Source organism: Psittacula echo (genome assembly GCF_963264785.1).
Source record: "Psittacula echo genome assembly, chromosome: 4".
Lineage (NCBI taxonomy): Eukaryota > Metazoa > Chordata > Aves > Psittaciformes > Psittacidae > Psittacula > Psittacula echo.
The window spans coordinates 95,831,705-95,858,112 of record NC_137738.1 but is presented as its reverse complement, the minus strand read 5'-3'; the positions used below and the strand labels follow the sequence as shown (position 1 = coordinate 95,858,112).

General features: G+C 38.0%; 1 protein-coding gene across 1 annotated transcript in view; it reads left to right on the top strand.

Annotated features, from left to right (window-relative positions):
* The window catches only part of NBAS (NBAS subunit of NRZ tethering complex), a 191,572-nt gene that overhangs the window by 152,223 nt on the left and 12,941 nt on the right, over positions 1-26,408 (top strand). The window contains exons 49-50 of the mRNA XM_080615036.1: positions 15,000-15,139; positions 21,530-21,674. Coding sequence (XP_080471162.1) covers positions 15,000-15,139; positions 21,530-21,674 — 285 coding nt within the window. The remainder of the gene's footprint in view (positions 1-14,999; positions 15,140-21,529; positions 21,675-26,408) is intronic.

The window sequence follows — 26,408 nt, the reverse complement described above, 5'->3', positions numbered from 1 at the left end:
AAAGTCCCTGCTCTGTTTTAGTGCACTTCATCACTTGTTTCCTTATTCTGTTGTTTACTCAGTCTAAGTAAATAATTCAATCATGTTACTAAACCCACAGTGTTTTCTCTCTCTGCAACTATTCTTCCTTCTATCTCAGAGCCCACTGTGTTGCGCAGTATACCTCCTGAAAAGGAGTTTGTTGGAGATGTGAATGTGATTTCCCTGTGGAAATCAACAGGCCATGTTTATGCATCCCAGCACCTTAACTGCTCTCTTGACTTTAGCTGTGCATTCAAAGGTCTCTGAATTTCATTCATTGAGGCTCAGATTTCTGTTTTGATGATGCTAATTTAGCATGTTTTAAAATCTTTTGGTTTTACCATTGTTACATTTCATTTGCTATCATATGGTCATTTTACATACCATAGATTTTTTTGTTCCAGCTTATTTATGTGCAGTATTCTGTTAAATGCTTCCAGTCCTCCAGAAACATCATTTAATTCATATAAGGAAATAAGCAGTCATGAAATCATAAAAATTCTACTTTTTACCTTTACTATTTGATCATAAACTGGGGGTTTTGTTTGTTTGTTTGTGGGTTTTGTTCCTGTTAGCAGATCAGGTTCTTCAGTGATTTCATAAGGAATCTTATCAAAAGCCTTGTGAAAATATAATGAATTGTAAAATTGTTTTTTTTAAGCATTATTTAGTTAATAGCTTAAATGAGTATTTTATGTTAATAACTGATGTTCAGTTGATGCCATGCTTTTTTTCAAAGTATTGTCTTATTCCATCAACTGTCTTGCTAGCTGACACTATTTAGAGGTCTGTAAACTCTTATCATCTGAGGAGCCCTTCTCAGGTATTCTTAAAATAATAGCAATTTCTGGTAGTTCATGTTGATCGAGTGGTCGCTTTCATTTTTTGTTAGGTTTTGAGGGGGTATTTTGGGGTTTGGTTTTGTTTTGTTTCGTTTTTCCCCATATTGTGGCTGTTATTACATGGGAACTCAGCTGTGATGACTGTGACTGCTAGGACTTTTGCTACATAAAATCAAAAAGAAAACCACCAGTTACAGTGCTTCCATAATGCTATTTGGTATGACAGTTGCATGATGCTGCCTACTGCCTTCTGATAGTTTTTATGGCTCCAACCGTGCTACTCATTTATTTCAGTTTTTATGGCTTAAATAATTTTGTGATATCCATCCATTTGGTACTTTAAGTGCTCCTGATCTAGGATCTTTTAGTTTGTCAGTTTAGTCTATCTCCAGGATGACATTTTGGAAAGATTAATTTTGACAGGTTTTAATTAACACGAAAGCAGCTTTTAAAATCATTTTCCCTCTGTTAGCAAGGATAGGAGACTTTGGTTATTAAGACAGCAGTTATACATTTAGCTGAACACTGAGAGCTTGTGCATGCTTGATATTAGTGATGATCAGAAAAGGTAAATTGAAGAGCCAGTTGCATAAGGTGTTGAGGAAAATGGCTGATGCTAATTTAACAGCTTAAAGCTAAAAGTAGTACTGAAAGATTAAAATCTTGTAATTTCTAGGTTGCAACTTCCAACACTTGTCTGTTCTAAATGTAGAGTATATTATACATAGACTATGAAATATGAAACAGCGATTAGTAGCTGGTGCATACAAGTAAAATGACTTACATGTTTTTAAGTCCCTCAGGTTGCACAGATCTTCGTTTTAGCCATTATTTACAAAGATAGAAATTTTTACCTATTAACTGACACCTAGTCAATATAGATTTTAAATTAAGTGTATGTTAACCCTGTCTCTTTCAGTTCTAGCTAACTAGATACATAAACCTTTCAAATGCATATTTTTTTCTTGATTTGTCCTAATGTCTTTATCAATATCTAGTGCCTCTAGTTCAGAGGTTTTCCGTGTGCTGAAATGTATTTGCAGATTAGGACATAGTCTTCTGCAGAATATAAATGAATGGATTTTATTTTCTGCACAAGTTATGCATTTTCATGCATTAGGCAGCACATTCATGTTTTATTGAATCTGTGTGTGTTTCTTAGTGAGCTGCATATCAAGCAGATAAGGAATTAAACAATATATAAATCAGTTCAGATGAAAAATTTCTTGAGTATTTCTACAAGACAGACAGCTCAGCATGTGGTTGAGCCTTTGTTTAATTCATCACCAGTAGGCTTCTGGTTGGTTTGTTTTTAAACTTGAATCCCGTAACTTGCTCATCCTGTTCACTAGCTTCAGTGTGAGCAGGATTTGACCTGTGGGATCATGTGCATTACTCTAGTATCTATGTGCAGCAGGCTTTCATATGTGGTCAGCACTTATAACTTTAAATATGTGAAGTCCAGGTTTGAGGAGAGTTAAAGAAAGCCTGACCTTAGAGTTCTCCCTCTCTTTGGGTAGAAGATATGGATTGTGAACAGTTTGTCATGTAAAACCCTCAACTTCAGTCTTAATTTTGTGTTGATTGCTATCAGATTGTTGTTTTGATAGCAGACATTTCTGATCTGTCAGTTGTTGATTGTTTTTTCCCCAAGTCTAGGTCATAGTGGCCTGTGTTCTCTTTGTGAGTTCAGAACTTGAACTATGCTCCACCATGAACTCCAGTGGCCTTATTGGTCTTAAATGGAGGGGAGATGTGAGGTAGGCCTTTTGCATCACTTTCTCAGGTTATATTCCCCCTAGTAATGGAAATCAACAGTATTTCAAATGTATTGGGATTTTTTATTTTTGTTAGTTTTGGTTTGTTGGGGTTTTTTAAGTGGATATTCCTTAGTATAGCTATTGATTTTTATTAACTCCATAAACATAGCTTCAGAATTGCTTCTTTCAAGCAAGGGAATTTAATCTGCAGCACTGATCCAGGCTACAGACCAGATCATGTTTTTCCTACAGTGCTTTATTTCATAAAATAGAACGAAATTCCATCATGGTATGCGAGCATTTATGAGCCTAGTGGAACAGGTTTTCTAAGTTACCATCTCTCAGCTGTGACTTGCTACCGTGTAAGTTTCCATTTACAAAGGGGGAAAATGGATTGAAAGTGGGATTATTCATATGTGAATTTGGGCGGATGGAGAAAGTAAGATGAAAAAGCCTGATTTAAAACTGACAGGTTCCTCTGCATGAGGGGAATATATTTGGAATACATTTCTAAGAAGGTAAAACTCATCTGTGCTAAAGGAAAGATGGACTTCTCAAATGACACGCACTGGCATTTTTTTTTTCATAATGCACAGGGAATGTTTGAACTTGCCATGCTTGCTGTTTAGTTGTATGTATGTGCTCTTCAAATTTCACTTTTCTTACCCAGCAGTGGTGTGAGCAAACTAACACTTTTACAATCTAAACCACACCTTTCCATGGGTTTTCTCAAAAGTGAAAGTTCTTATCAGCTTTACGAAAAAGGCTTTCCAAAAATAGGATGCAAGTGCAGTACTAAGACTGAAAGCTCAGTAAGGAAGCGGATTATGTCAGTGCCTCATCATAGTCATTTGGCAATACTACTTTTTCTAAGAAATCTTTTTAATTTAATTCTAAAACAGTGTGAATATTTGAAGTATGTAAAACCTAGTGCTGTATAAATGTGTTCTTTATATTTCTTGACCGCATTTAACTCTGTACATGGCATTACAGTGCTAGCACATAGAGTGAAAGGTACTGTATGACATTATTGTTTAAAAATCAAAATTTTGATAAATACGGGGGAAAGAATTGCAAGGAGACACTAAGTTTGAGGTTAAGTCTGTACAATACGTCTTTGAGAAGTAGCTTTTGCTTGACCTCATTGATTCCTGTTTAGCTACCTTGTGAGAGTGCACATTACATATGCGGAAAAAGATAAGCTTACCTGAATCCTTGTGTTTCCGCAATTCCACTTAGAAGATGCATATGACAAAATTATATGGGCCCAGTGTGTTTCAGAATGTAAATTTTAATTAGTGTGCAAGTACATAAAAATGTCAATGCTGATTCAGATAAAGGTCCAGTCCAGGCCAGTATTCTGCAGCCAACAGAATACACACATAAACACAACATAAATACAACAAAAACACACATGGAAGGAAGAATAGGAATATCTCTGTAGTCAGAGCAGGTTAATTAGGAATAAGAACTGGAAACAACACTGTGTAAACAAGCTGTGTATTCGGTGAGCTCAGCTCCCTTCTTGAAATGCCTGTACACCAATGCGCGCAGCATGGGAAATAAGCAGGAGGAGTTGGAGACCTGTGTTAAGTCAGGAGATTATGATCTGGTGGCAATTACAGAGACATGGTGGGACAGCTCACATGACTGGAATATACTCATGGAGGGCTATGTCCTTTTCAGGAAAGACAGGCCAGCCAGGCGGGGTGGTGGGGTTGCTCTTTATGTGCGAGAGCAGCTGCAATGTACTGAGTTCTGTCCAGGGACAGAGGACGAGCGAGTTGAGAGTCTGTGGGTGAGAATTAAGGGGCAGGCTGGCAGGGGCGATACTGTTGTGGGTGTCTGTTACAGGCCACCAGATCAGGGTGAGGAAGTTGATGAGGCCTTCTACAGGCAGCTGAGAGCGGCCTCACAGTCACAGGCCCTGGTTGTTGTGGGGGATTTTAACTTCCCTGATGTTTGCTGGAAGGACTACTCAGCAACCCAGCCACAGTCCAGGAGGTTCCTCCACTGTATGGATGATAACTTCCTCATGCAAATGGTGGATGAGCCAACCAGGAGAGGAGCACTGCTGGATCTCATCCTCACTAACAAGGAGGGTCTGGTCGAAGCAGTAAAGGTTGAGGGCTGCCTTGGTTGCAGCGACCATGAGATGGTGGAATTCAGGACCTTGTGTGGTAGGACCAGTACAATAGCAAGCAGAATTGCAACCCTGGACTTTAGCAGGGCAAACTTTGGCCTTTTCAAGCAATTGCTAGGGGAAATCCCATGGGCAAGGCTGCTTGAAGGTAAAGGAGCCCAAGGTAGTTGGTTGACATTCAAGAATTGCTTATTCCGAGCTCAAGATCAGAGCATCCCGACATGTAGGAAGTCAAGGAAGAGGGCCAGGAGACCTGCGTGGCTAAATAAGGAACTGCTGGGTATGCTCAAGTGGAAGAGGAGAGTTTACAGGTCATGGAAGGAGGGGCTGGCCACTTGGGAGGAATATAAGGCTGCTGCTAGAGGATGTAGGAAGGCAGCTAGGAAGGCTAAGGCCTCCTTAGAATTAAATCTGGCAAGAGGGGGTCAAGGACAGCAGAAAGAGCTTTTTCAAATACATAGCTGATAAAACTAACACCAGAGGCAAGGTTGGCCCACTGGTGAACGGGATGAGTGCCCTGGTGACAGAAGATACAGAGATGGCAGAGTTATTGAATGCCTTCTTTGTCTCTGTCTACTCTGCTGGAGGCAGTCCTGAGGAGCCCTGTACTCCTGAGACCTCAGATGAAGTCAGGTCAACGGAGCAGTTTGCCTTAGTTGATGAGGAATGGGTTAGAGACCAGTTGAGCAATCTGGACATCCATAAATCCATGGGTCCAGATGGGATGCACCCGCAGGTGCTGAGGGAACTGGCGGAAGTCATTGCTAGACCACTCTCCATCATCTTTACCAAGTCTTGGGAAACGGGAGAGGTGCCTGAGGACTGGAGGAAAGCAAATGTCACTCCAGTCTTCAAAAAGGGCAAGAAGGAGGACCCGGGTAACTATAGACCGGTCAGCCTCACCTCCATCCCTGGGAAAGTGATGGAACACCTTATCCTTGATGCCATCTTAAGGCATGTCAAGGATAAGAGGGTTATGAGGGGCAGTCAACATGGCTTTACCAAGGGGAAGTCATGCTTGACCAACCTCATAGCCTTTTATGAGGAAATAACACGGTGGATGGATGATGGCAGAGCGGTGGACGTGGTCTACCTTGACTTCAGCAAAGCATTTGACACAGACTCCCACAGCATCCTCATAGCTAAATTGAGGAAGTGTGGCCTGGATGATCAGGTAGTGAGGTGGACTGCGAACTGGCTGAAGGAGAGAAGCCAGAGAGTTGTAGTCTATGGGACAGAGTCTAGTTGGAGGCCTGTATCTAGTGGAGAGTTGGGCAGGGAATAACTTGATGAAATAGAACAAGGGAAAGTGTAGAGTCCTGCATCTGGGCAGGAACAACCCCAGGTTCCAATATAGGTTGGGGAAGGACCTGTTAGAGAGCAGTGTAGGGGAGAGGGACCTGGGGGTCCTAGTGGATGGCAGGATGACCATGAGCCAACACTGTGCCCTTGTGGCCAAGAAGGCCAATGGCGTCCTGGGGTGTATTAGAAGGGGGGTGGTCAGTAGGTTGAGAGAGGTCCTCCTCCCCCTCTACTGTGCCCTGGTGAGACCGCATCTGGAATATTGTGTCCAGTTGTGGGCCCCTCAGTTCAAGAAGGACAGGGACCTGCTGGAGAGAGTGCAGCGCAGGGCAACTAAGATGATTAAGGGAGTGGAGCATCTCCCTTATGAGGAAAGGCTGAGGGAGCTGGGTCTCTATAGTTTGGAGAAGAGGAGACTGCGGGGTGACCTTATTAGTGTATATAAATATCTAAAGGGGGAGTGTCACGAGGATGGAGCCAGGCTCTTCTCAGTGGCAAACAATGATAGGACAAGGGGTAATGGGTACAAACTGGAACACAAGAGGTTCCACTTCAACTTGAGAAGAATCTTCTTCTGAGTGAGGGTGACAGAACACTGGAACAGGCTGCTCAGGGAGGTTGTGGAGTCTCCTTCTCTGGAGACATTCAAAACCCGCCTGGACACATTCCTATGTAACCTTATCTAGGTATTTCTGCTCCGACAGGGGGATTGAACTAGATGATCTTTTGAGGTCCCTTCCAATCTCTAACATACTGTGATACTGTGATATTCAGATTTTCCTGTGGCAAGATCAAGTTAGGTAGAATCTTGGTAAAATCAAATAATGAAGATTTGCCTTTCGATCGATAGGTAGGAATAATGTACCAGGAAGATATTAAACTTGTTTACTTCAATCGAAAGACAGTCTATTAGGAAGCATTATAGCTCAAGCAGATGTTACAAGTTTAGTGCAAAATTATTGGATAAAATTGTGCACAGAGATATGTAGATTATCAGAATAGATTGCAATAATGGCTTCCTCCAGCACTACAGTCTCTTAAACTTTGGAGAATGGGACTATAAATATAGTGAGGGAAAAACAGTAAGCAGAAAGAGTGGGGTAGTTCCCCACTTTCACTCCTGCTTGGGATCTCTGTCAGTATGTGTCACACAAAATAGATTAGTTTACTGGTTTCTAACCTATTCTGTCTGCCTATGTGTGATATCTCCTCCTAACCTGCCTTCAACTAATACCTCAAACTGTCCATGCCCAAGCTGCTCTCACAGTTACCCTTGACTTCCTTTCTTTGTGTGTGCTCTTGCCCATACACTGGTAGACAGGTGGCTAGGGAACGTGGTGGTTTGCTCTTCTGAGCCCTTTACTACTCTCCCCAGCCTGATCCTGTTGTGTCTCTGAGGATATCCCTCTCAGTCACAATTTACAAATCTTCTTTTTAAAGAAATGTTGTAGGCCCAGTGTGTTTTAGAATGTAAATGCTAATTAGTGTGTAAGTAGCTGAACAGATACCAGCAGAATAGGGATTGACAGTCTACAGGTTGACCCACAAAATAGGAAGATGAATGTCTTCGTTGACCAATCCTGACTGGCCTGTTAGTGTAGGAGGGGCAGTATTTTCTTTGCTGATTTACCTCATTATATTGTAAACTCTTAAGGCAAGACTATTGTCGTATTTGTGCTGTGAACAGCACACCAAGATGCAATTACAGAAATTCTGTCAAATCGTAATACATCCTTTCTGTCATTGCTTATAAACTATGTTAAGCCATGTTCTCATGAGTGGAAGCAAATTTTAATATCAGCATTCCCTATCTCAAATGTGAATAAAATCTTTCATTTCAGATCTGCCTATTATTTTAAAATGCACCGTATATGAAATCTGTACCACTGGAGCTTTGGAGAGTGATGGTGCTGTTGAGATAAATAAAAACATAGTCCATTTGACAAGGGAGTCCTGAAAAATGGAAAACGTATTGTAGTGATAAGGGATTACTCAAATGCCTGCTTAGTGTTTCTATTTTCAATGCCATATTAATTCAAATTTATGCTGCAGTGACAAACATGAACATATTTTGAAATATTTACATTTACAATCTGGTGGATTTAATAAAAAGAATTTTTATAATCATGTAAATCAGTAGGGTTTGCAGCTCTTGGAAACCAGAAATGTCTCTGACTTTAATATGCAGAGTTGCTTTTAAGCACAAATGTAGCTTTTCTCAGTAAACAAACAATTATAATGAAGGAAAATATTTTTCTGATTCCTACATCTTGATTCTTTGGGTACAAACACCCTTATCAATGATTTGCTGAGACCATTAGTGGTGAAAAAAACTGTTGATGAAAATCATGGCTCTGCCATGCTCACAGCAAGTAAAAATGTAATTTGCAGAACAGATTTCATTGGGCAAACGGAGGCAGAAGGTCTGTCAGCGTTAGTTTTCCTGCTCACCGTTCTTGTATGTTAATAGTGTTTTGTATTTTATCTCAGGGTGGAAGGAGAGGTTTGAATTGGAATGGATAGATCTTTTTAATGGCATTTCAGTCTTGTTCAACAAAATTCTCTAGGTTATCAGCTGGTCAGTCAGCACGAGATTCTCAAATTATAGAGCTTCAGCAGTAAAGCATTTACAAGTCTATCAGATGTCCCTGTCCTTTAGGATCAGGAGAACATTATATACTGAGTATCTATGCCTTAGGGACACAATTTAGATACAGCAATATACCACTGTTGCTGTAAATACTGATTTTAAGCTTACTGCAGTTTCAAGACTGAGATAACATGCTGAACTAAACAACTGATCCTGCAGACTGACATGCCAAAGTTTTTCTTTATCAGTCATGCATGATATCCACAGCTTTATTTAACCTTCTCATTCTTCGAGTGTATTATCTTACAGTTTTTGTAAAATACTGGGTTTCTAAAAGCTACAGAACAAATTTGAAGGAACCCTTTATATCTGAAGTGCATGTATGTCATGTGATGCATATCTGTGAAGCAATAAGAAATCTATGGAACAAAAGGATGAGTCAAAACTTTGTGCATTGAAAGTGAATAAAGCATGTTGAGCAGTTTCAACATTTTGAGTACCTAATAGGATCTAATCATTGATGGGAAAGAACCCCATCAATCTTTGTAAGATTTTATCATAAGTCATAACAGTTGGGGTTTTATTTGAGGAGGGATTGTAAGTGCATTAAGTTTTTATTTCAGCACTGGATATAAAGAAAATGCCTTCCAAGTTTCCTTAGGATAGCTCAAGTCAGATAAAGGGTATGTTTGTGCTCTGATAGTGTACTGTTGAAGAATACAGTCATAGAATCATAAAATGGTTAAGGTTGGAAGGGGCCTTAAACATCATTCAGTTCCAGCCCCCTGTCATGGGCAGGGACACCTTCCACTAGACCAGGTTGCTCAAAGCTCCATCCATTCTGTCCTTGAATGCTTCCAGGCATGGGGCATCCGCAGCTTCTCTGGACAATCTGTTCCAATGTCTCAGCACCCTCAGATGAAAAAATTTCTCCCTAATATCTAATCTAAATATACCCTTTTCCACCTTAAAGCCATTCTTCCTTGTCCTGCCACTACATGCTCTTGTAAAAAGTCCCTCTCCAGATTTCTTGCTGGCTCCTTTAGGTACTGGAAAGCTGCTATAAAGTCTTCCTGGAGCCTTCTCTTCCTCAGGCTGGACAACCCCAACTCTCTCAGCCTGTCTTCACAGGAGAGGTGCTCCAGCCTCCTGATCATCTTTGTGGCATACTCTGGACTTGCTCTCCCAGATCCGTGTCCTTCTTCTGTTGGGGGCCCCAGAGCTGGAAGCAGTGCTCAAGTATCTCAATCAACTGCCAGACTGATCTTTTTATTTGTACTTTAAAGGTAGAAGCACCTGTGCCATATACTGCACGTTTTGCATAGAAACATATTTTATAAAGCTTGTGGGGATTTTGTCTGATGTAACTTCCTTCTAGCAAAATGATGTCAGAACTGAGATATTTTGAACAATTGTTTGATAAATAAGTGGACTCCAGCAGTAATTTTTTTATCAAGTGATTTAGTTTTCTTAAGATTTGTGAGTTACAGCAGTTCAAGACTGTCCCTGTAAGAATTGTGATGGATCATATGCTGTGTTAAGTCTCTGCTACTGGTAAGCTGAATGTAACTACATGATGAAAAATAGCTAATTCAATGAAGTATATTGTGTGGCCATGCTCAAAGGCACCCAGAATAATATATCTCTGATAAAAAGAAAAGACTTTTGTCTTCTGGCATGTCATAGCTGCTGCAGGCTGTAGCTGTAGTCTGCACTCTCATTCAGAAATGTAGTTAATTTCTCTTCTGGACAATATTTAAGACAGGCAGACTGATTTTTGTCTTTGTTAAGCTGAGGTAATGTGAGATGAGTTAGAACTCCTCTATGGGCCATCCTTACTACTGCTACCTAGTAACAGGAGACACTAGGAAATGATGTAAAAGTGCTCAGGAAAGGAGCATGCAGTTAAGAGGAGTTTGCACTGGTTCAGACAGCTAGTAGTATCTGATGCAGTTTTGAGCAACAGTCAGTGCTGCTTGTGTAGCCTGTATTTTGCTTTGTGAATTTCTTTTTTTTTTTTTTTAAGGAACATTAGCATATGCAGATGTTTGCATATGCTTGATTTTAAACATATGTAGTCCCTGGATAATGAATTTGTGGATTTAAACAGTTTAACATAAGGTTTGGTATTATTTAATTTGTATTTCATTTTATAATCTATCATGAACATCATTTCTCAAATTAATTCCCCTAATTGACTTTCCCCCTGTGGTAAATATTTGTGCAGCCTTTTATTTTAATGAAAAATATGAAGCCAGATGTATTCCGCTGCCAAAAGACAAGGCATGAAACTAGGGAAAATCAAGACAGAATTGAGCAAATCTGTTGCTAAAACTGAAAATTTTTGCTTTCCTTGTTTTGGTTTTTTTTTTTTTCCTCTTCCTTCCTTTTTTCATATTCCTTTGGAATCATCTGAAGTTCAAGTGTACTCCTTACTGCTGTGCTGTGGGCCTTATTATCCTGTTCAGTGATGGATTCTTCTTTACAGGCACTTGTACTATAGGGGCTCTGAGCAGTTCATGGTTATCTTTGCATGGTAAACCTTTGAGTGGTTTAGAGGGATTTTTCTGGGTTTTGTTTAAATAATAATAATAAAAAAAAGAGTAAAAATAAGGGAGGGGGTGCTGGGTTCTACTGTCCCATTTCCATAGTTTTAAAGAGGATCATATTGGTAGAAATGCAGTGCCTGTTCGCATTGCAACATTGAGCCGTCATCCAGACTCTACAAAGAGTGTTCACTTAAAATTGGAATTTTTAAGCTTTTTGCTGTGTTATTACAACAAAACAGCAGGCTTCACTATCTTCGGCAGCTTCATCTCAGATAGCTTTCACCTCTGTTACAATGAAATTTCTACCTTTTAACACAGAGCATGCTTTGTTTCTGCTGTGAGAGGTAGCTACTTCCTCACTGTGCTCTCCCTCAGCCTCACAAAGAGAAGACAATACAAAGGAAAACTTATGCTCCCTGTATATGGGTATGTTTATATGTATAGTATAAATAAATAAATAAATAAAAACACTACAACAACAAAAAAGTCATTCCAGTGTGCTGCTTCAAAGTATTGCTTTCTTGTAGCAAGGAACTATCCTTTTTTTATTGTGGTTTGTTTGTAACTTCTATTTCTGAAGAATTATAAGGAAAGAATTAGAGACAGGGCAAATTATCTTGACATACTATAAAGTAGTGCAGAAACTATTTAAGTGTCTTGTTCAACTGGAACAGGTTGTCCAAAGAAGTGGTAAATGCTTCTTGCCTGGCAGTGTTCAAGGCCAGGTTGGACAGAGCCTGGGGTGACATGGTCTAGTGTGAGGTGTCCCTGCCCATAGCAGAGGGTTTGGAACTAGATGATCTTAAGGTCCTTTCCAACCCGAACCATTCTATGATTCTATTCTATGATTCTGTGATTTACTTCATAGCAGATAATATCTACTGATACTTAAAAAGGACTCTTATTTTTTTATAGGAATAACTATACCTTGAAATGAAGTTTTTAAATGTTTTATTCTTGTCTGTGTTTCTGGTACATAGTGTTGATCTGTGCTTTAGGATTTTCTAGTGATGCTAGTGGACAAATTGTGCATAGATTTTAGTCATCTCAGTTTGTAAAGGCACAATTTTAGACATTGTGCTTAATAAATCCAGTGGAACTACTTACAGTGTAATGTGTCATGTGGACGTGGTCTTTGCAGGATCACCGTATTTGATGATGTTTTCAACTCCTGTTACAGCTGACCCTGTGACCATCATCACAGAGTCAGGGATCCTTGCTGTTAAAGCATGGGTTTATGTCTGAATCTCAGCTTTTCTTGGGGGAGGGGAGCGGGGGGGTAAAGTTATTTAAAAAAACACGCTGTCACAGGAGTCACATAATGCTTAAAACATACTTGAAATACAGATGCGTGTGGAATATAGGGATGACTGACATGAAGGAGAAGCATAAGATACATTGAAGAAGGAAAAACAAAAGGGGCCTGAAAGGTGAAGTGGTGGGGAGTTTAAGACAGGATAAGACTAGTACTTTTTTTTTAAGTAATCCTACTTGTCAGCTACCCTTCAGTACTTAGATATTTTCCATCTGTTGCTTTTTCATTAACCTTCCTTTTCCTCTATCCTTAGTGCTGCAATTTTAGATCATCACATGTACTCTTAAAGCTATGCGTGCTTATACACTACATTGCTACTTTCTCATTTCATCTGTTCACGGTAAATGGAAGTGACATACATTTAAAATGTCATATATAAAGTGAATTTTCAATAGTTTTCTTTAAAACTATAAATAACACTGTAGAAAATTCACTTTATTTTTATTACTCTTAGTAGGAAATGTAGGCGACTTGAAAAAACGCCTTTGTAGAAAGACATTTTGCAGAAATGTGCACCATGTTTGAGAATAAGTTAATTCTTCTGATTTAATTCCATCATATTAATGCGCATTTTGTTATCAGCAGTCACGTTGCAAGGATCCAGCTGTCCAAAACGCAACATTATAGTGTTAGGTTAATTGACCTCATAAAAAATTACTGGAATTCTGCCTAATAATGTGTCTTTACAGACATTTTACAGAAAGTAGTTCAGATATCCGTAAAGAATGATCTGTTCTCTGCTAGTAATGGCTCAATTTCTGTGACAGTTTTTCTCATCTGTTAATATTGTTTGTGTCATTTCTTGCTGGTTTTGTGGTTATCGTTAGAGGGATCTTAACATTTAGTCTATGTTTTGAAATAACATACTAGAATGTACTGAGTGGACCATCCAGAATGCTACCTACTCAGTTTAAATACTTAAAGAGCTAGTTTTTTAAAAAAGGAGTTTGATGAAGCAATATGAGAGCTTTTGTTGTCTAGATGGTACATAATTTGCTGAATTGCGAAATATTTTTGATCCTCAGCCTGTCTTATGTCCCTTTTACCCTTTCTTGTTCTTATCCATTCTCTTTTCAGCGTTGTGATTTAAATACTGAAGATCATAATATTTTATATATTCTATATATAGATGGAATTCACAGATATTACAAGTGGGTAACTTGTACGGATATTACAAATGGGTAACTGATGTCTGCTATATGACATTTGTAGTAGAGAAAAGTAGTTTAAATGGACAGATCTTGGAAAAATCTCTTCACTATCTGAAATGTTTTGGTATACAGTACTTTCAGAAGTACCCTTCAGACAGAAGCAAACTGTTTTTCAGCACTAAATATTCTAGTCATAAATTACTTAGGCAACTCGATAAATGCATCAGTAATCTTTGTTTTCTAGCCTCTTTTGAAAAATTTGCCCTTGATGTCTCAGAGTCTCTTTGAAAAGATGGGAATGTGATCTTTAATCCTTTAGGGTAGCTGTAGAACTAAGAAAAATTTTGTTGCTGTTTATTGTCTTGGAACTACTTGGACTGAAAAACAAAAGTTAGCAGTTAATGCTGTGTATCTTCAACAGAACTATAAGATGAAGCTGAAGTGTTTGATATCCTGAACTTTTCAAACTTTGGAATTAAAATCCAGTATTAGCATGTGTTAATAACACAGAGGAAGCTACCTTGTTAGTGTAACAAATTATTTTTAAACTCCAAGAACTTTTTTCATGTCAGGTAGACAGTGAATAGGTATTCTATTTGTGAAAGCCCTTCTACTGTGATAGCCAAACTTTTAAACAGAAGCTGATTCTCACTTAGTAGCAAGTTGGTTCTCATGTACTGCAATCTTCCTCCAACAGTTAGACTTTTTACCTTCCAGATTTTTACCCTGCAAACTGCAAGCAGTAACTATCTGTAAAAGAACCTTGAATTCAAGTTCTGGCAGAAGCTGAAGATTTTGAATTCAAATGGACACTTTTCCTGAGATAAAGTGGTCTGGTGCTGGCTGATGGGGTGTAGGATTTTGTTTTTCTTAGGTTCAGACACCTATACAGAGAAATATTACAGTACTTGTTAGCATATGTTCTTTGCTGGGTAAATTTAATTTAGAATCCTCTTTCAGGGCTCTTTCTTACGGGAGAAAAGATTAGAATTTCAGGTAAAACCATTGAATCTTCATAGTTAAATGAGAGTAATATATGTTAGAGAAGCACTAGACATACCCATCCTTTAAAAATATGTGTATGTGTGTATGTATGCATGTCTATGTATCCTGAAAATTAAATTTAAGGAATTTCTGGTGTTTGAAGAACAGAGATGCATGTAATGGAAAATGAGAAGTGAGAAAACGGGTTTCTAGGAAAATTACACTGTTACATTGTTTTACAGCAGTGATGTCCTTCACAGATAGTTTGTTCATTTCTTTTAAATCTTTGATTTCTTAAAAAACAAAAACAAAACAAACTTGTTTTTCTTTTCTTTTCCCCAGGTGGAGATAGCAGATATTGAAAATGAAGAAAAAAGATACGATCTCTTCCTGGGACTTCTGGAATCTAGTCACAGCCCATCTGAGTTTCAGCACTTGGTTTTACTACTTCAAGCTTGGCCACCGATGGACATGAGCAATAGGTGAGCATTTCTTCAAACAATCATGAGTTCAAAGTGGTTTTGCTTGATAATATCATGTAGTTTTCAGTCAATTTAGTCATGTCTGAGAGGAGTATGACCTTTAGAAAGGGTCATACGGGGAATAATAAATGGTTTATTTGAAGCAGAATTGAATCAGTCATTTTCTTGTAAAAACTGCATACATATGTAGTATATATCATGGAGGAGGCAGAAAACCATTTTTTTGCTGGAGCTGTTGCACAGGAGATCTTTGTAGCTACTTAAATCTAAGTTATGTATTTTGCTCTTATTTTTGGCAGCATGTACAAAATCCATAAAAAGAAAGTTCTGACTGTATTTTTTCCATTCAGAGTTAAACTTTTGAGAAAAACCTTTGAAAGTTAATGTTCACTTGGCTGTGGTAGATAGTCTGCAGGAGGTCTGTAACGGTAATGGTACCAAGCAATGGTGCTTCTCTTTTCTAGATCCACTGCCTATTTTTTCTGCCTCTGAATAAAGTATCCGAAAGTCAATAGTATGTATTAGGACACATATATGCTAGCCCAACAATTTTAAATTAAAACTATTATTAAAAAGAATCAGTATTGCTCTCATCAGAATGGGTATTTATTGAAAGTGTTAATTTGGAACATCTTGATGACATTTTTTTGCCAATTATTTGTGTTTTGTCTGTGACTTGCTGAACATATAAAGGTCTATTCTGTAAATGATGATCACTTCTAAGATACAAGGTTTACATAATCTTACATTATGAGGCAAAAGTCAAGTATCTTTCAAGGAGAGCAATAATACGCCATGTTTTATCTGACAGTTAGTTAGCCTAGAGACAGTGGCCACTGTCAAACTGGACTTTGTGCCACTGATCGCAGCCATTTGGACTTGTCAGTTCAACCGATTTTCAGTCTGCCTCACTGACCACTTACATAGCCTGTGACTCATCAGTTTGTCAGTGAGGATTTTCTGAGAGAAAGTGTCAAAAGCATTGCTGAATAATTCAAGGTATGTAATATCAGCCATCATCTGCCAAGCCAGTCATTTCATCATAGAAGGGTGTCAGGTTGGTGAGACACAATTTCCCCCTTTTAAGTTCATGCTGACTATTTACAGTCTTCTCCGTGTCCTTCCTTTGCTTGGAAGTGCTTTCAGGAGGATTTATTTCATCTGCTTAGGCACTGAGGTGAGGCTGACCAGCCATGTCTTGAGAAGAACAAACTGCAGGTTTCATCCTGTGATGAGATTTATTATTTATTTAATTTTTTTTGTTATTACTAAAAATTCAGTATTTCTCTTCACTGCTTTGGCTTTGCCAGGAGGCTTTGCAAAGCCTTTAGGTGAAAATTGTCTCCTTTGCTTTCACTAGTAATAGTTACCTGTACTGATTGCATGAAGAGCCTCTGACTGGTACGAGTCTCAAATGGGATCTCCAGTGCAGATTCTCAACTAGTTTTCTAGAGTTCAGTGCTAAATTCATAGTCATTATCTCCAGGGAAATAAAGTAGTTCAGATATTCCAGATTTTCTTGACTTTGCCTGAAACTCTGGATGGCTGAAAATGAAAATAGATTTGAGTAGTGGAGCAAATGTTCATAGTATAGGAAGTACTAGTTTTGTTTTAATAATTTTTTGCATCTTTTCTTCCTTTTTTTTTTTTTTTTTTTTTTTTTTTAAGGGTGGTGGACACAGGGTGCAGTTACCACTGTTGTTTCATTCTTCAGTTCTCTCTGCTAGGTTGAGGGGTGGAGAAAAATATTAGTCCATTCTCTTCCCTACCTTAGCAGTGTTTTAGAGAAGAAAATTGAAGCTGCTTCTTGAAAGAAATGACAGAGGCATAGTTCTCCTTCTGCCACCTTCCCTCCATTTTTCTCTTTTCTCACTGGGTATGTTGCCTTTCTACCTTCCTTTAGTATTTATTTATTTAATGAGTAAGTCAACAGTGGTTCAATTTTCCCCTTCCCTACTACGAGTTGTCCCAATAGAAAAATATATCAAAGGTGGCATTTTTCACTCCCTGGGGTCTTTCTGTGTATATATTCCCATTGCTTTCTGTTATTAACAATACTAAGAAGACTTATTAAGTACTTTACAGCAATACTTACTGTGGATTGAACCTGCTTTCAAGCTCATTTCTGGTGCTTTCAAAAAAGTGATATTTTAATAGTAGACAATATCGTCCTTTTTGTAAATTATCTTTTCCTCCACTCTAGTTGTATTCTCTCAGTCAACTAGGTTTTGGAGTTCCAGGGGTTATATTTTGGGTGCTTTGGTTTTTGCTCCGTTTTTTAACAAGTCTTAAGAGGCAAACATTAAGTATTTGCTATAAGGACTTAACCAACATTTAGATCTAAGCCATGCCATTCCACAGTTTATATAAAACTAAAAATGTATATTTCTTATTTTTGCCTACAGAAATAATACATTTGGTGTACAGGATGTTCTCAAATGGAATTTTGGCTTATATAATCAGTATGCTGTCATTCAAATGAATTTGAGTGAACTCAAAACACTGTCTTAACAGCTAATACTGCTCCTGAAATGAAGTTCTGCCCTCATTCCACCCTCAGTCACACCTCAAGTATGATTGGTTTTAAAAAGCTCTCTTTAGTGTTTGCTGATATGAGACAGGATTAATTTCGTTAACTCTTGTGAAGTAATATTTTTTTCAGCTGCCCCTTGTTACAGTGTGCTGGGAATAGTTTACATTTCTTTTTAAGGATTTTTTAATTTCATTAATTTGAATTATTTTGCTTTGTAAATCCTGAAATTATTCACGGCAGCCAGAAAACAGAGGCTGTGTTGTAAGTAGGAGGTCCAACAACAATCAAAAAAATCTTTAGTACTTTCCACCTTCTTTATTTGAACCTTCTCTCCTCTTGTTGTCACTGACAGTCACTGTCATATGCCCGTCTCTGCATCTTTGTGAAGGCTGCTGCAGGCATGCTCTACTCTGGAGTTTTTCCTCTTCTTGCATTCCTCATTCCTCCCTCTTCTGCCTCTGTTGCATACCTCCATGTTAATAGCGTTCGATTATGCTTAGCAGCCTGTTCATATATATATGTGTGTATATATATATGTTTCCTGAAATAGTGTTTCTGAAAAACCTACCTTGATGGCTGGGTTGGAGTAAGGAACAGGAAGTCTTCGCTACTGAGGTTTTCAACAAACTCATTTCAAAGCAGGTTGTATTAAGATATTCTTGAGCAAAGGGGAAAACTGTGAGCAGTTAAGCCAATTGTTTATGTATTAACATTTTTGTTTAATCTTGACTTACTTTCTCCTCCTTCGCTTCAGAAAAGGGTCATTGTTGCTAACTGATTGTTTACTGCCAATGTAATAATACATGCAGGAGCTGGGAAGTTTAACTCTGAGTCATTTGAGTACTTTCTGGTTTTTAACTTCATAGTAATTATCTAATACTTGAATATAAAGCCATTTATAAATATAAAAAATACAATTTGTGTTCTATAAGGGCTCAAAAGGAAGGAGAAGTTAAAGAACTGTAATCTCTCTGTTACTAAGTCTGTGTTTTTTAATGGGTTTTTCTGAGTTCTTGTATTTTCAAACCCCAGCTACAGTAATGCTCATTATTGCAAATATGATTCTCTTCATATCATAATATGCCATGTTGACTGTGAGGAAACAGCAAGGTACCTTGGTAGTTTCAGTCAGCTCTCAAAACCATATACTTTAAAAAAATTTTCTTTTCACGCGCTTGTTACGCATGTGTGCTTATCCACCTGGGTGTTTCATATTCAGATGTCATTTTAAGCATTTCATAAAGATGTTTACTAAAAAAATTATTGACAGTACCTGAAGCTCTGCAGTCCTTCGGAACTTGCTGCCTACTTTCAAAAGGCATTTTTTTATTTATTTTAGAAATTGTTAAGGTGTTTTGCAACTCAAAAAGACCAGCTTTTAAGGATTTAATAGTTTTAAGTTTTCTTTTTTAACTTCATCCAAAATTTCCCTCTTTTGGTTCTGGCAAAAAAAAAATGACACGCTCATGCTGAGGTTTTGAAATAATTGGGTTTTTTCGTGTTAAGAAATAACTTTTTTTATTTTCTTTTAGCTGTAGTTGAACTAAGTTAAAATTCAGGAGAGAGGAAAACTGAATTCTACCTGTAGGTGTCATATTTTTGATAACTGAATCTTGGGTTTATTTAGAGATACCAGGAAACCAAAATTTGTTAATACATAATACAAGTATTTGATATAATTATAAGGATAATTTTTTGTGTTGACAAAACACATTTTTGTGTTGACAAAAGCTTTATATATGTAAATTATACATCTGATACTTAACTCAGATAAATAAACCTGCACATGGCAAGCCTTGGTAGCCTTGCATCTTTCTGGTTATTTCTAACTTACGTGCTTTGTAGTATGATTTTTGTTTTCTTTTTCTAATGGGAAATTCTTATAGGTTTTCTTAATGTACTCTGGAGGCAGCAGCTATAAAAATGGAAATTCATTATGACTTTCTATGCCTCTAAGCAAGAGATGAATCACATAGCAGGAGCTATCAATTTAACCAGTGGCAGAGATGGAGTTGCAGGGTTTTTGTTTTCTTCGCCTAACTTTACTGGGGGTTCACAGATTAAATGCATCATATTCTGCTTGTTGAATAAGCTGACATCTTTGGGTTCAACCCATCAGGTTGGAAGGAGAGGAGGAGCTCTGCTGTTACCAGCCAGACTTCTGGCAGCTCAGTGGCTGTGACTGATGGAAAGGCTCAATTAAGTTGTCAGAAGGAATAAAGGCAACGACTTCTATTTCATTTGCATTCAGAGTTGCCCCCACTATAGCATCTCTGGTTTTCATGTTAGGATATAATGTCAGCTTCACATGGAGCTGGTTTTATTTGTTTACAATATGTACTTTTGAAAGTGGAAGATGAGCAGGAAAGTGCTTTTATATATGTAATAGCAGATATTGGTGGATGTCTTTTCCAGAGCTGTCAGACCTATTCTTTGGTGTATGTCAATCCAACAGACTCTCTTAGTGGACTCCCATTTACAGTGATATTAATGTACTACTTTCAACATTTGCTGCTAAGTAATATCTTTGAAAAACAGCACTTTGACGGCACTTTACTGCTCCTTCCCACATGTTCTGGATGAGCACCTTAATTTACACTAAATTGTAAGACCAACCTGCCAGATTTAGACTTGCTGTGATTTTTTTTTTTTTTTCCCTATTCTTTTTTTCCCTCAAGCTAAAATTTTTCCTGGTGCTGATTAATAGCCAAAGATTGATGGGATGATTTTTAAACCACTTTTGTGCCTTTCTGTTTATGCACAGATGAACATAGTGATTGTGTTACTGTGGCTTAATATAATCATGATCTAAGCTGTGACTGTGCATGATTTTAACCCATCGTGGATGGGAATTGAAATGCATTAACTTAATTTACATTGGGAAAATGGCAGTGTGGATGTGTTTGAGTGTTAAACTTCATTATATCATTTAAAAGCTCTGGCCTGCTACCCATTCCTGTCAGTACATTCAGTCCTAGTAAGTATCAAGTCCTATCAAGGCCAGTTTGAATGGGGCTTTAAGCAACTTCGTCTAGTGGAAGGTGTGCCTGCCCATGGCAGGGCAGTTGGAAATAAATTATGTTTAAAGTTACTTTCCAACCAGAACCATTCTGTGATTCTGTGAGGTACACCTATCACTGACAAAAGTAGCCAAGCATCTCCATGATCTATCAAATAGCAGCTGTATGCCAAATGTTGCCATTTCCATCAATGTGTGATAAAATTTACTTGTATCTACTATTTCCCATCTGTCTCACTGTGTAATTGTGACATGACATGAAGTTCTGTATGGAATGAAAGGAACATTTTAAATATGTAAAACAAATGTATCTGCATCCGTATCTACCAATAGAGAAGTACTGATGCATGTACTTTCTTTGCTCTTCTACCCTGTTTGGATGTACCATAAAAAAAAATAATTTATTTTTGTTTGCACTCGTTGGACCTGGAAATCTGAAAGGCAGATGCTGTTAGAATGTGATCAAAGCAAACAAAATCAGGAGTGCTGGATTCCTGATACCTCTCCCTCCATTCTGCTTGGGAAATCAGCTGGTATGAAGCCAGGAGAAGCTGTTCTGATACTATTCCAAATTGATCAGTCAGTCCATCTGATGTGTGTTTCCTCAGGGATTGTAACTGCACGTCATAATTTCAAAATACTTTAAACTTCTTTGTTCCATTGAAAGAGTGTGGGCATCAGGATAGTAAATTGTCTCAAAACTCTTTCCTCTCTTTTTCATGAGGTTATACTTTAATTCTCACACACAAAAAAACACCTCATCTATCCAAAATGGTGGGGGTATGCAAGTATATTTATATCCTATATATATCTCTTGGGTTTTTTTTTTCCTGGGCAGATTGTGCACAGATGATAATCCCTGGGTGAAACTGGGGACTCTTATGCTACAGAGGTGTCCACCAGAGGAAAAGGAGAACACAGGAAATGAAATTTTGAAAATCTGCCGTTCTTTGTATGAGACGAAGCACGTACTTCCTGCCAAGGTAAGTTTTAATGTTGGGTATCACGGATATGAGTCCTGTTTCAGGGGCCCAACTATTAAAAGATGTTGCCATACTGGATCAAGTCTGAGGGAGAGCTAACAAGATGATTAGAGGGCTGGAGCACAATAAATGCAGAGAGGCTGAGAGAATCTGGTTTATTATGTCTTAAGAAGAGATGTCTGAGGGAGATTGTATTTCTGTCTTTAAATATGCAGATGAAAAAGCATGTAGAAGGTGACAGCCTCTTCTCAGAGATGCTTAGTGATAGGACAAAAGGCAATAGAGACAAATTACATCATCAAAAACTCATTGCATACGTCAGAAACCTTTTTCATCATTAAAGGGATGAAACATTAGAATAGGTGGATGCTTCAAAGAGATATGGAGTCTCTGTCCTTGGAGGTGTTCAGAACTTGACTGGGTCATGTTGTGGACAATTTGATCTTGTTGGATTTGTTTTGAGTGCAGGCTAGTTGGAGTAGCCGACCTATAGAAGTCCGTTCCAGCATAAATTATTCTTTAACGTACTTGTAGAAAAGCTTTAATAGTGTGTTGTCATTGAAGTTGGTATGGTAAAAGCTATTCATTAAATAATCTGTAATTTTCTCACTAATGAATGTGTAAAGACAGTGAAAACTCCTTGAAAACTCTCTTGGTGATGGAAAGCAAATTAATATACCAGTAATTGCTTTATAATAATTACGGTGTTCTGACTTCGTTAACTATGTGTGCATACTTAAAACAAGCATCTCTTAAGTACAAAATTGCTGAAGTGTTTTGTATATAAGCATTGTATATTAATGAAGACAGATTGGAGAAATGCTTAATAAACTTCACAAAACTTCAGACTAGTCATGTGCATATTTTTAGTAGGCTGATTAATTCTTTATAATCATCTTCATGTAATCACAGTCTGATATAGAGAACAGCTGATGTTAAGATTAGAAGCAGAATAGGAGCAACACATTCCGTTTAAAAGACAGACAGGTTTGGGTGTTTTGGTTGTGTTTTTTTTTTTTTTTTTTATAGTCCAACACACTGATGTGAGTCAAGTTCAAACTCTATGTAAAACAAGATTCTAGAAGCAGTCAGTAAGATGGAATTATAAATATATTTATTAATATATTCATCCCACCAGAAGTTTTTGATGGAAGGCAGGTCTCTGTCACTGGGCCTGCCATAACTACAAGTAGCTTTTCTTTATAAGGTGTTGAATGGCACATCATAGCTTATAAACTCATGATATTAGTCATTCATAGGAGTAGTTAAACTCTTTCAAAGTAGAATTTTCTACCGCACCTCAGTGATCTAGGAAGACAAATTCCACCAAGGGTCAGTGTCATACAGCAGTCAGTTCATCAGGAGTTTTTACTCAACAATGGGTTGTGATTTAATTACTTCTCTTAATTGGGTAAACTTTTTCTTGAACTCCATAACAAGTCCCTATTTGCAGACAATTTTGGTATTGGTTGGTAGCTTTGGTTGGAGATGCTTTCATTTTTTAATGGTACAGCATGTTGGAAGAGCCCTCCATGAAGGTGGGAGTATACAAGTACAGTGTGAAGATATTCTGGTCCTCAAGCATAAATAGCTTTACCAATGTAAAATACGTTTTTTATGACTAGAAGGCTGTACAGCATAAAGGTTTGCTCTAAAATGTATAATTGCATAGTTACCTGCAAACATAGGCTGTATTGCTTTACGTATCTGCTTGGGAAGGGGGGAATGGCATTGATAAATATAAGTACCTTATTTGTATGCACAGCTATAGTACTTAAATGCACAAATTAGAGAGCTGAGATCACATGGCTGAATAAGATGAAAATCTGATTACTGATGATTAACATGTTTAGATGGCTTCACGTTTCAATAAATACACTGATTAAGAAAACAGACCTAGAATGATGGAATTCTAAAAACTGAGAGATCAGTTTATCACCATGAATAACATTTGCCTTGCCGTTCCAAAGTCCAAAGGTTGTGATGGAAAAACTATTTAACATCAGGTCATGATGATCTAGTTAGAAAAGTTAGAAAAACTTTTTTCAGATGTAATCAAAAGGGTTTCTCTCTTCCTTTATTCCACCTCCTGCTGGTCTTTCTAGTTTTATACAGCAAAGTTCTTTTTTTAATGTCTTTTGGAGAACATAGCTTTAATCTTTGTGTGTGTGTGTGTTTGTTTGTTTTGGGTTTTATGTACATTATTCAGTGGATAGGTTATCCATTCCTCCTAGTTGAAATAACCATTATTTTATTTGCTTGGAAGGCACACGTTTAGACTGTCTGATATCTGTACTGCCTGATTAATCTCTTTAGAACGGGGCAAATCCTTCTCCTCCCAGTGATTATCAAAGTGTGACTCCTGAATATCTCCTGTTTTTCCGTCATCTGTTAGGTCGTGTGTCAGTTAACATAAACACTGAAATTGGAGAATGCATTGAGTCTCTTATCTGTAATCACCCTGGGGTCCTAGTGGCCATAAGACGCTTATCTCCTATTGTGCTGTTTTCAGCTGGGATAATTTTCTTCATAGTAGCTAGTATGGGCTACTAGGTAGTTCTGGATTTGTGATTAAGCAGTGTTGATAACTCAAGGATGGTTTATTGCTGAGCAATGCTTACACAGAGTTAAGGAATTTTCTGCTCCTCACACAACCCCACCAGTGAGTAAACTGGGGGTGCGCAGGGAATTGGGAGGGGACACCAGAACAGCTGACCCCAGCAGACTCAAGGGATATTCCACACCATATGGTGTTGTGGTCAGAATTAAGCTGGGGGAAGAGGAGACATTTGGAGTGATGGCATTTGTCTTCCCAAGTAACTGTTGTGTGATGGAGCGCTGCTTTCCTGGAGATGTCTAAACACCTGCTTCACAATGGGAAGTGGTGAATGAATTCCTTGTTTTGCTTTGTTTTGCTGGCATGTACAGTTTTTGTTTTACGTACTAAATTGTCTTTATCTCAACCCATGAGTTTTCTCACTTTTACCCTTCTAATTCTCTCCACATCCTGCTGTAGAGGGAGTAAGCGAGTAGCTGTGTGGAGCTGAGCTGCTGGCTGGGGTTAAACCATGACACCTAGAATAATAGAGCATCCAGTTGGTCTCCTTTTTCATATTTTTGTTGCTAGCTGATCCTGCTTTTTATATGTGAGTTTACGATGTATGTTTTTCTTCATTCACAGGTGTCTCTGATCATTTTGTTCAGATAATTTTGAATTTAAATGCTGCCCTTTTGTCTGCTTTCAACCTCTCCAGACACAGTACTGTTTGTACTCATTATCCAGCCCTTCAAGCCATCCATGAAAATATTGAATAATACCGGAACCAAAACAGACTCCTATGAAATCCGGTTTATATGCCTCACTCGTGTCACAGTGAACCGTCAATAGCTGCATAATTAGATACAAAGCAAAAGTTGTCTTACAAAAGTTTCAGCTAAATCATGGCCATCCAAAGTTTTAGTTAGTACTTCCCTTGTCCCTTTCACAGGTAATACCATACTCCCTCTAACCACAGCCTCTCGGTGCAGGCAGGCAGGCAGGCACTCAAATGCTTTTGAGTCCTTATTGCAGAAAAGAAGGCCACTTGTGTTGCTCTGAGAAGCACTGTGCGTGGTGGCGTGCTCCCCCTGTCCAGAGCAGCAGTGCAGTCATTTGTGGCAGAGAAATGAGAAAGTATTTGTACTACTGGGATAGTCTTCAATGTTGTGCAAGTTGTCCAGTCCCTTTCTGTGGAAAAAGGGATGAAGGCCACTGCAAGGGTTTTCAGTTTGGAACACACTATCCTACTGCCCATTCCTCAGTGAGAAGGACAGTGAGTGTTTCATATGACATTTTCAGTCTTGCTAAAGTCAAAATCTGCCATAGTGGTGGCCTTATTCCTAAGTACAGAACCTGTTGCAGTGTCCTGTGGGAGCACACTTCTATACTTTTGTGTGTGTGTGTGTGTGTTTGTTTTTTCATTTTATGTTTTAATGGTTTTCATAAACAGGGGGTGCCTGATAGGTCTATAGTATCTTCTCCCCTCATATGCCTGCTTTCTTCCATGTCTGGAAAACTGTATTTCTCTTTTAAGTCTTTGGTAACCTTTCATGTTCTCTTAGCTTGATTTATTATTTCTTTAGGTGTTTGGGGGTGAATTTTTCAGCCCCAGAAATATATATTTTTATTCTAGGCTCAGTTTTCAGTGCTGAACTCTCAGCTGTTATTATTGTCAACTGTTAGCTGTTCATTTTCCTGAGATATTTTACTAAGAATTAAAGCAAAAAAGGCATTCAACACTTCACTTTTCTTGGCTCTTTGTTTCTGGGTTGTTTTTTTTCATATTACTGTCATAAGGAAAACAGACACAGTGCAGTCTTACTTTATAAGAGATATTTTGTGAAGAAAGGTAGATAAGAAGTACCCTTCTCCATAAACCACTAGCAAGGCTGGCATTAAAATAAAACTTCCTGTTAGTATAGCTGCATTTTAAGAGGACACTGGAAAATAGGGAGACAAAAGACAGAACCTGCAAAAATTAGTGCGCAGATGAAAATACCTTAAAGTGAAAGGCTGAAGGAGTGCAGTGTTACTGCGTTATCAGAGATCAAGAGGTGACTGATTATGTTCTGAAGATATTTTTATATGAAACCCAAGCTAATAAAAGTCTCACTTGGTTTGTAAAGAAAAGGGCAACTAGAAAAAATTGAGTTTAACTTACACCATTTCAAATCTTAGCATAAGACATGATATTT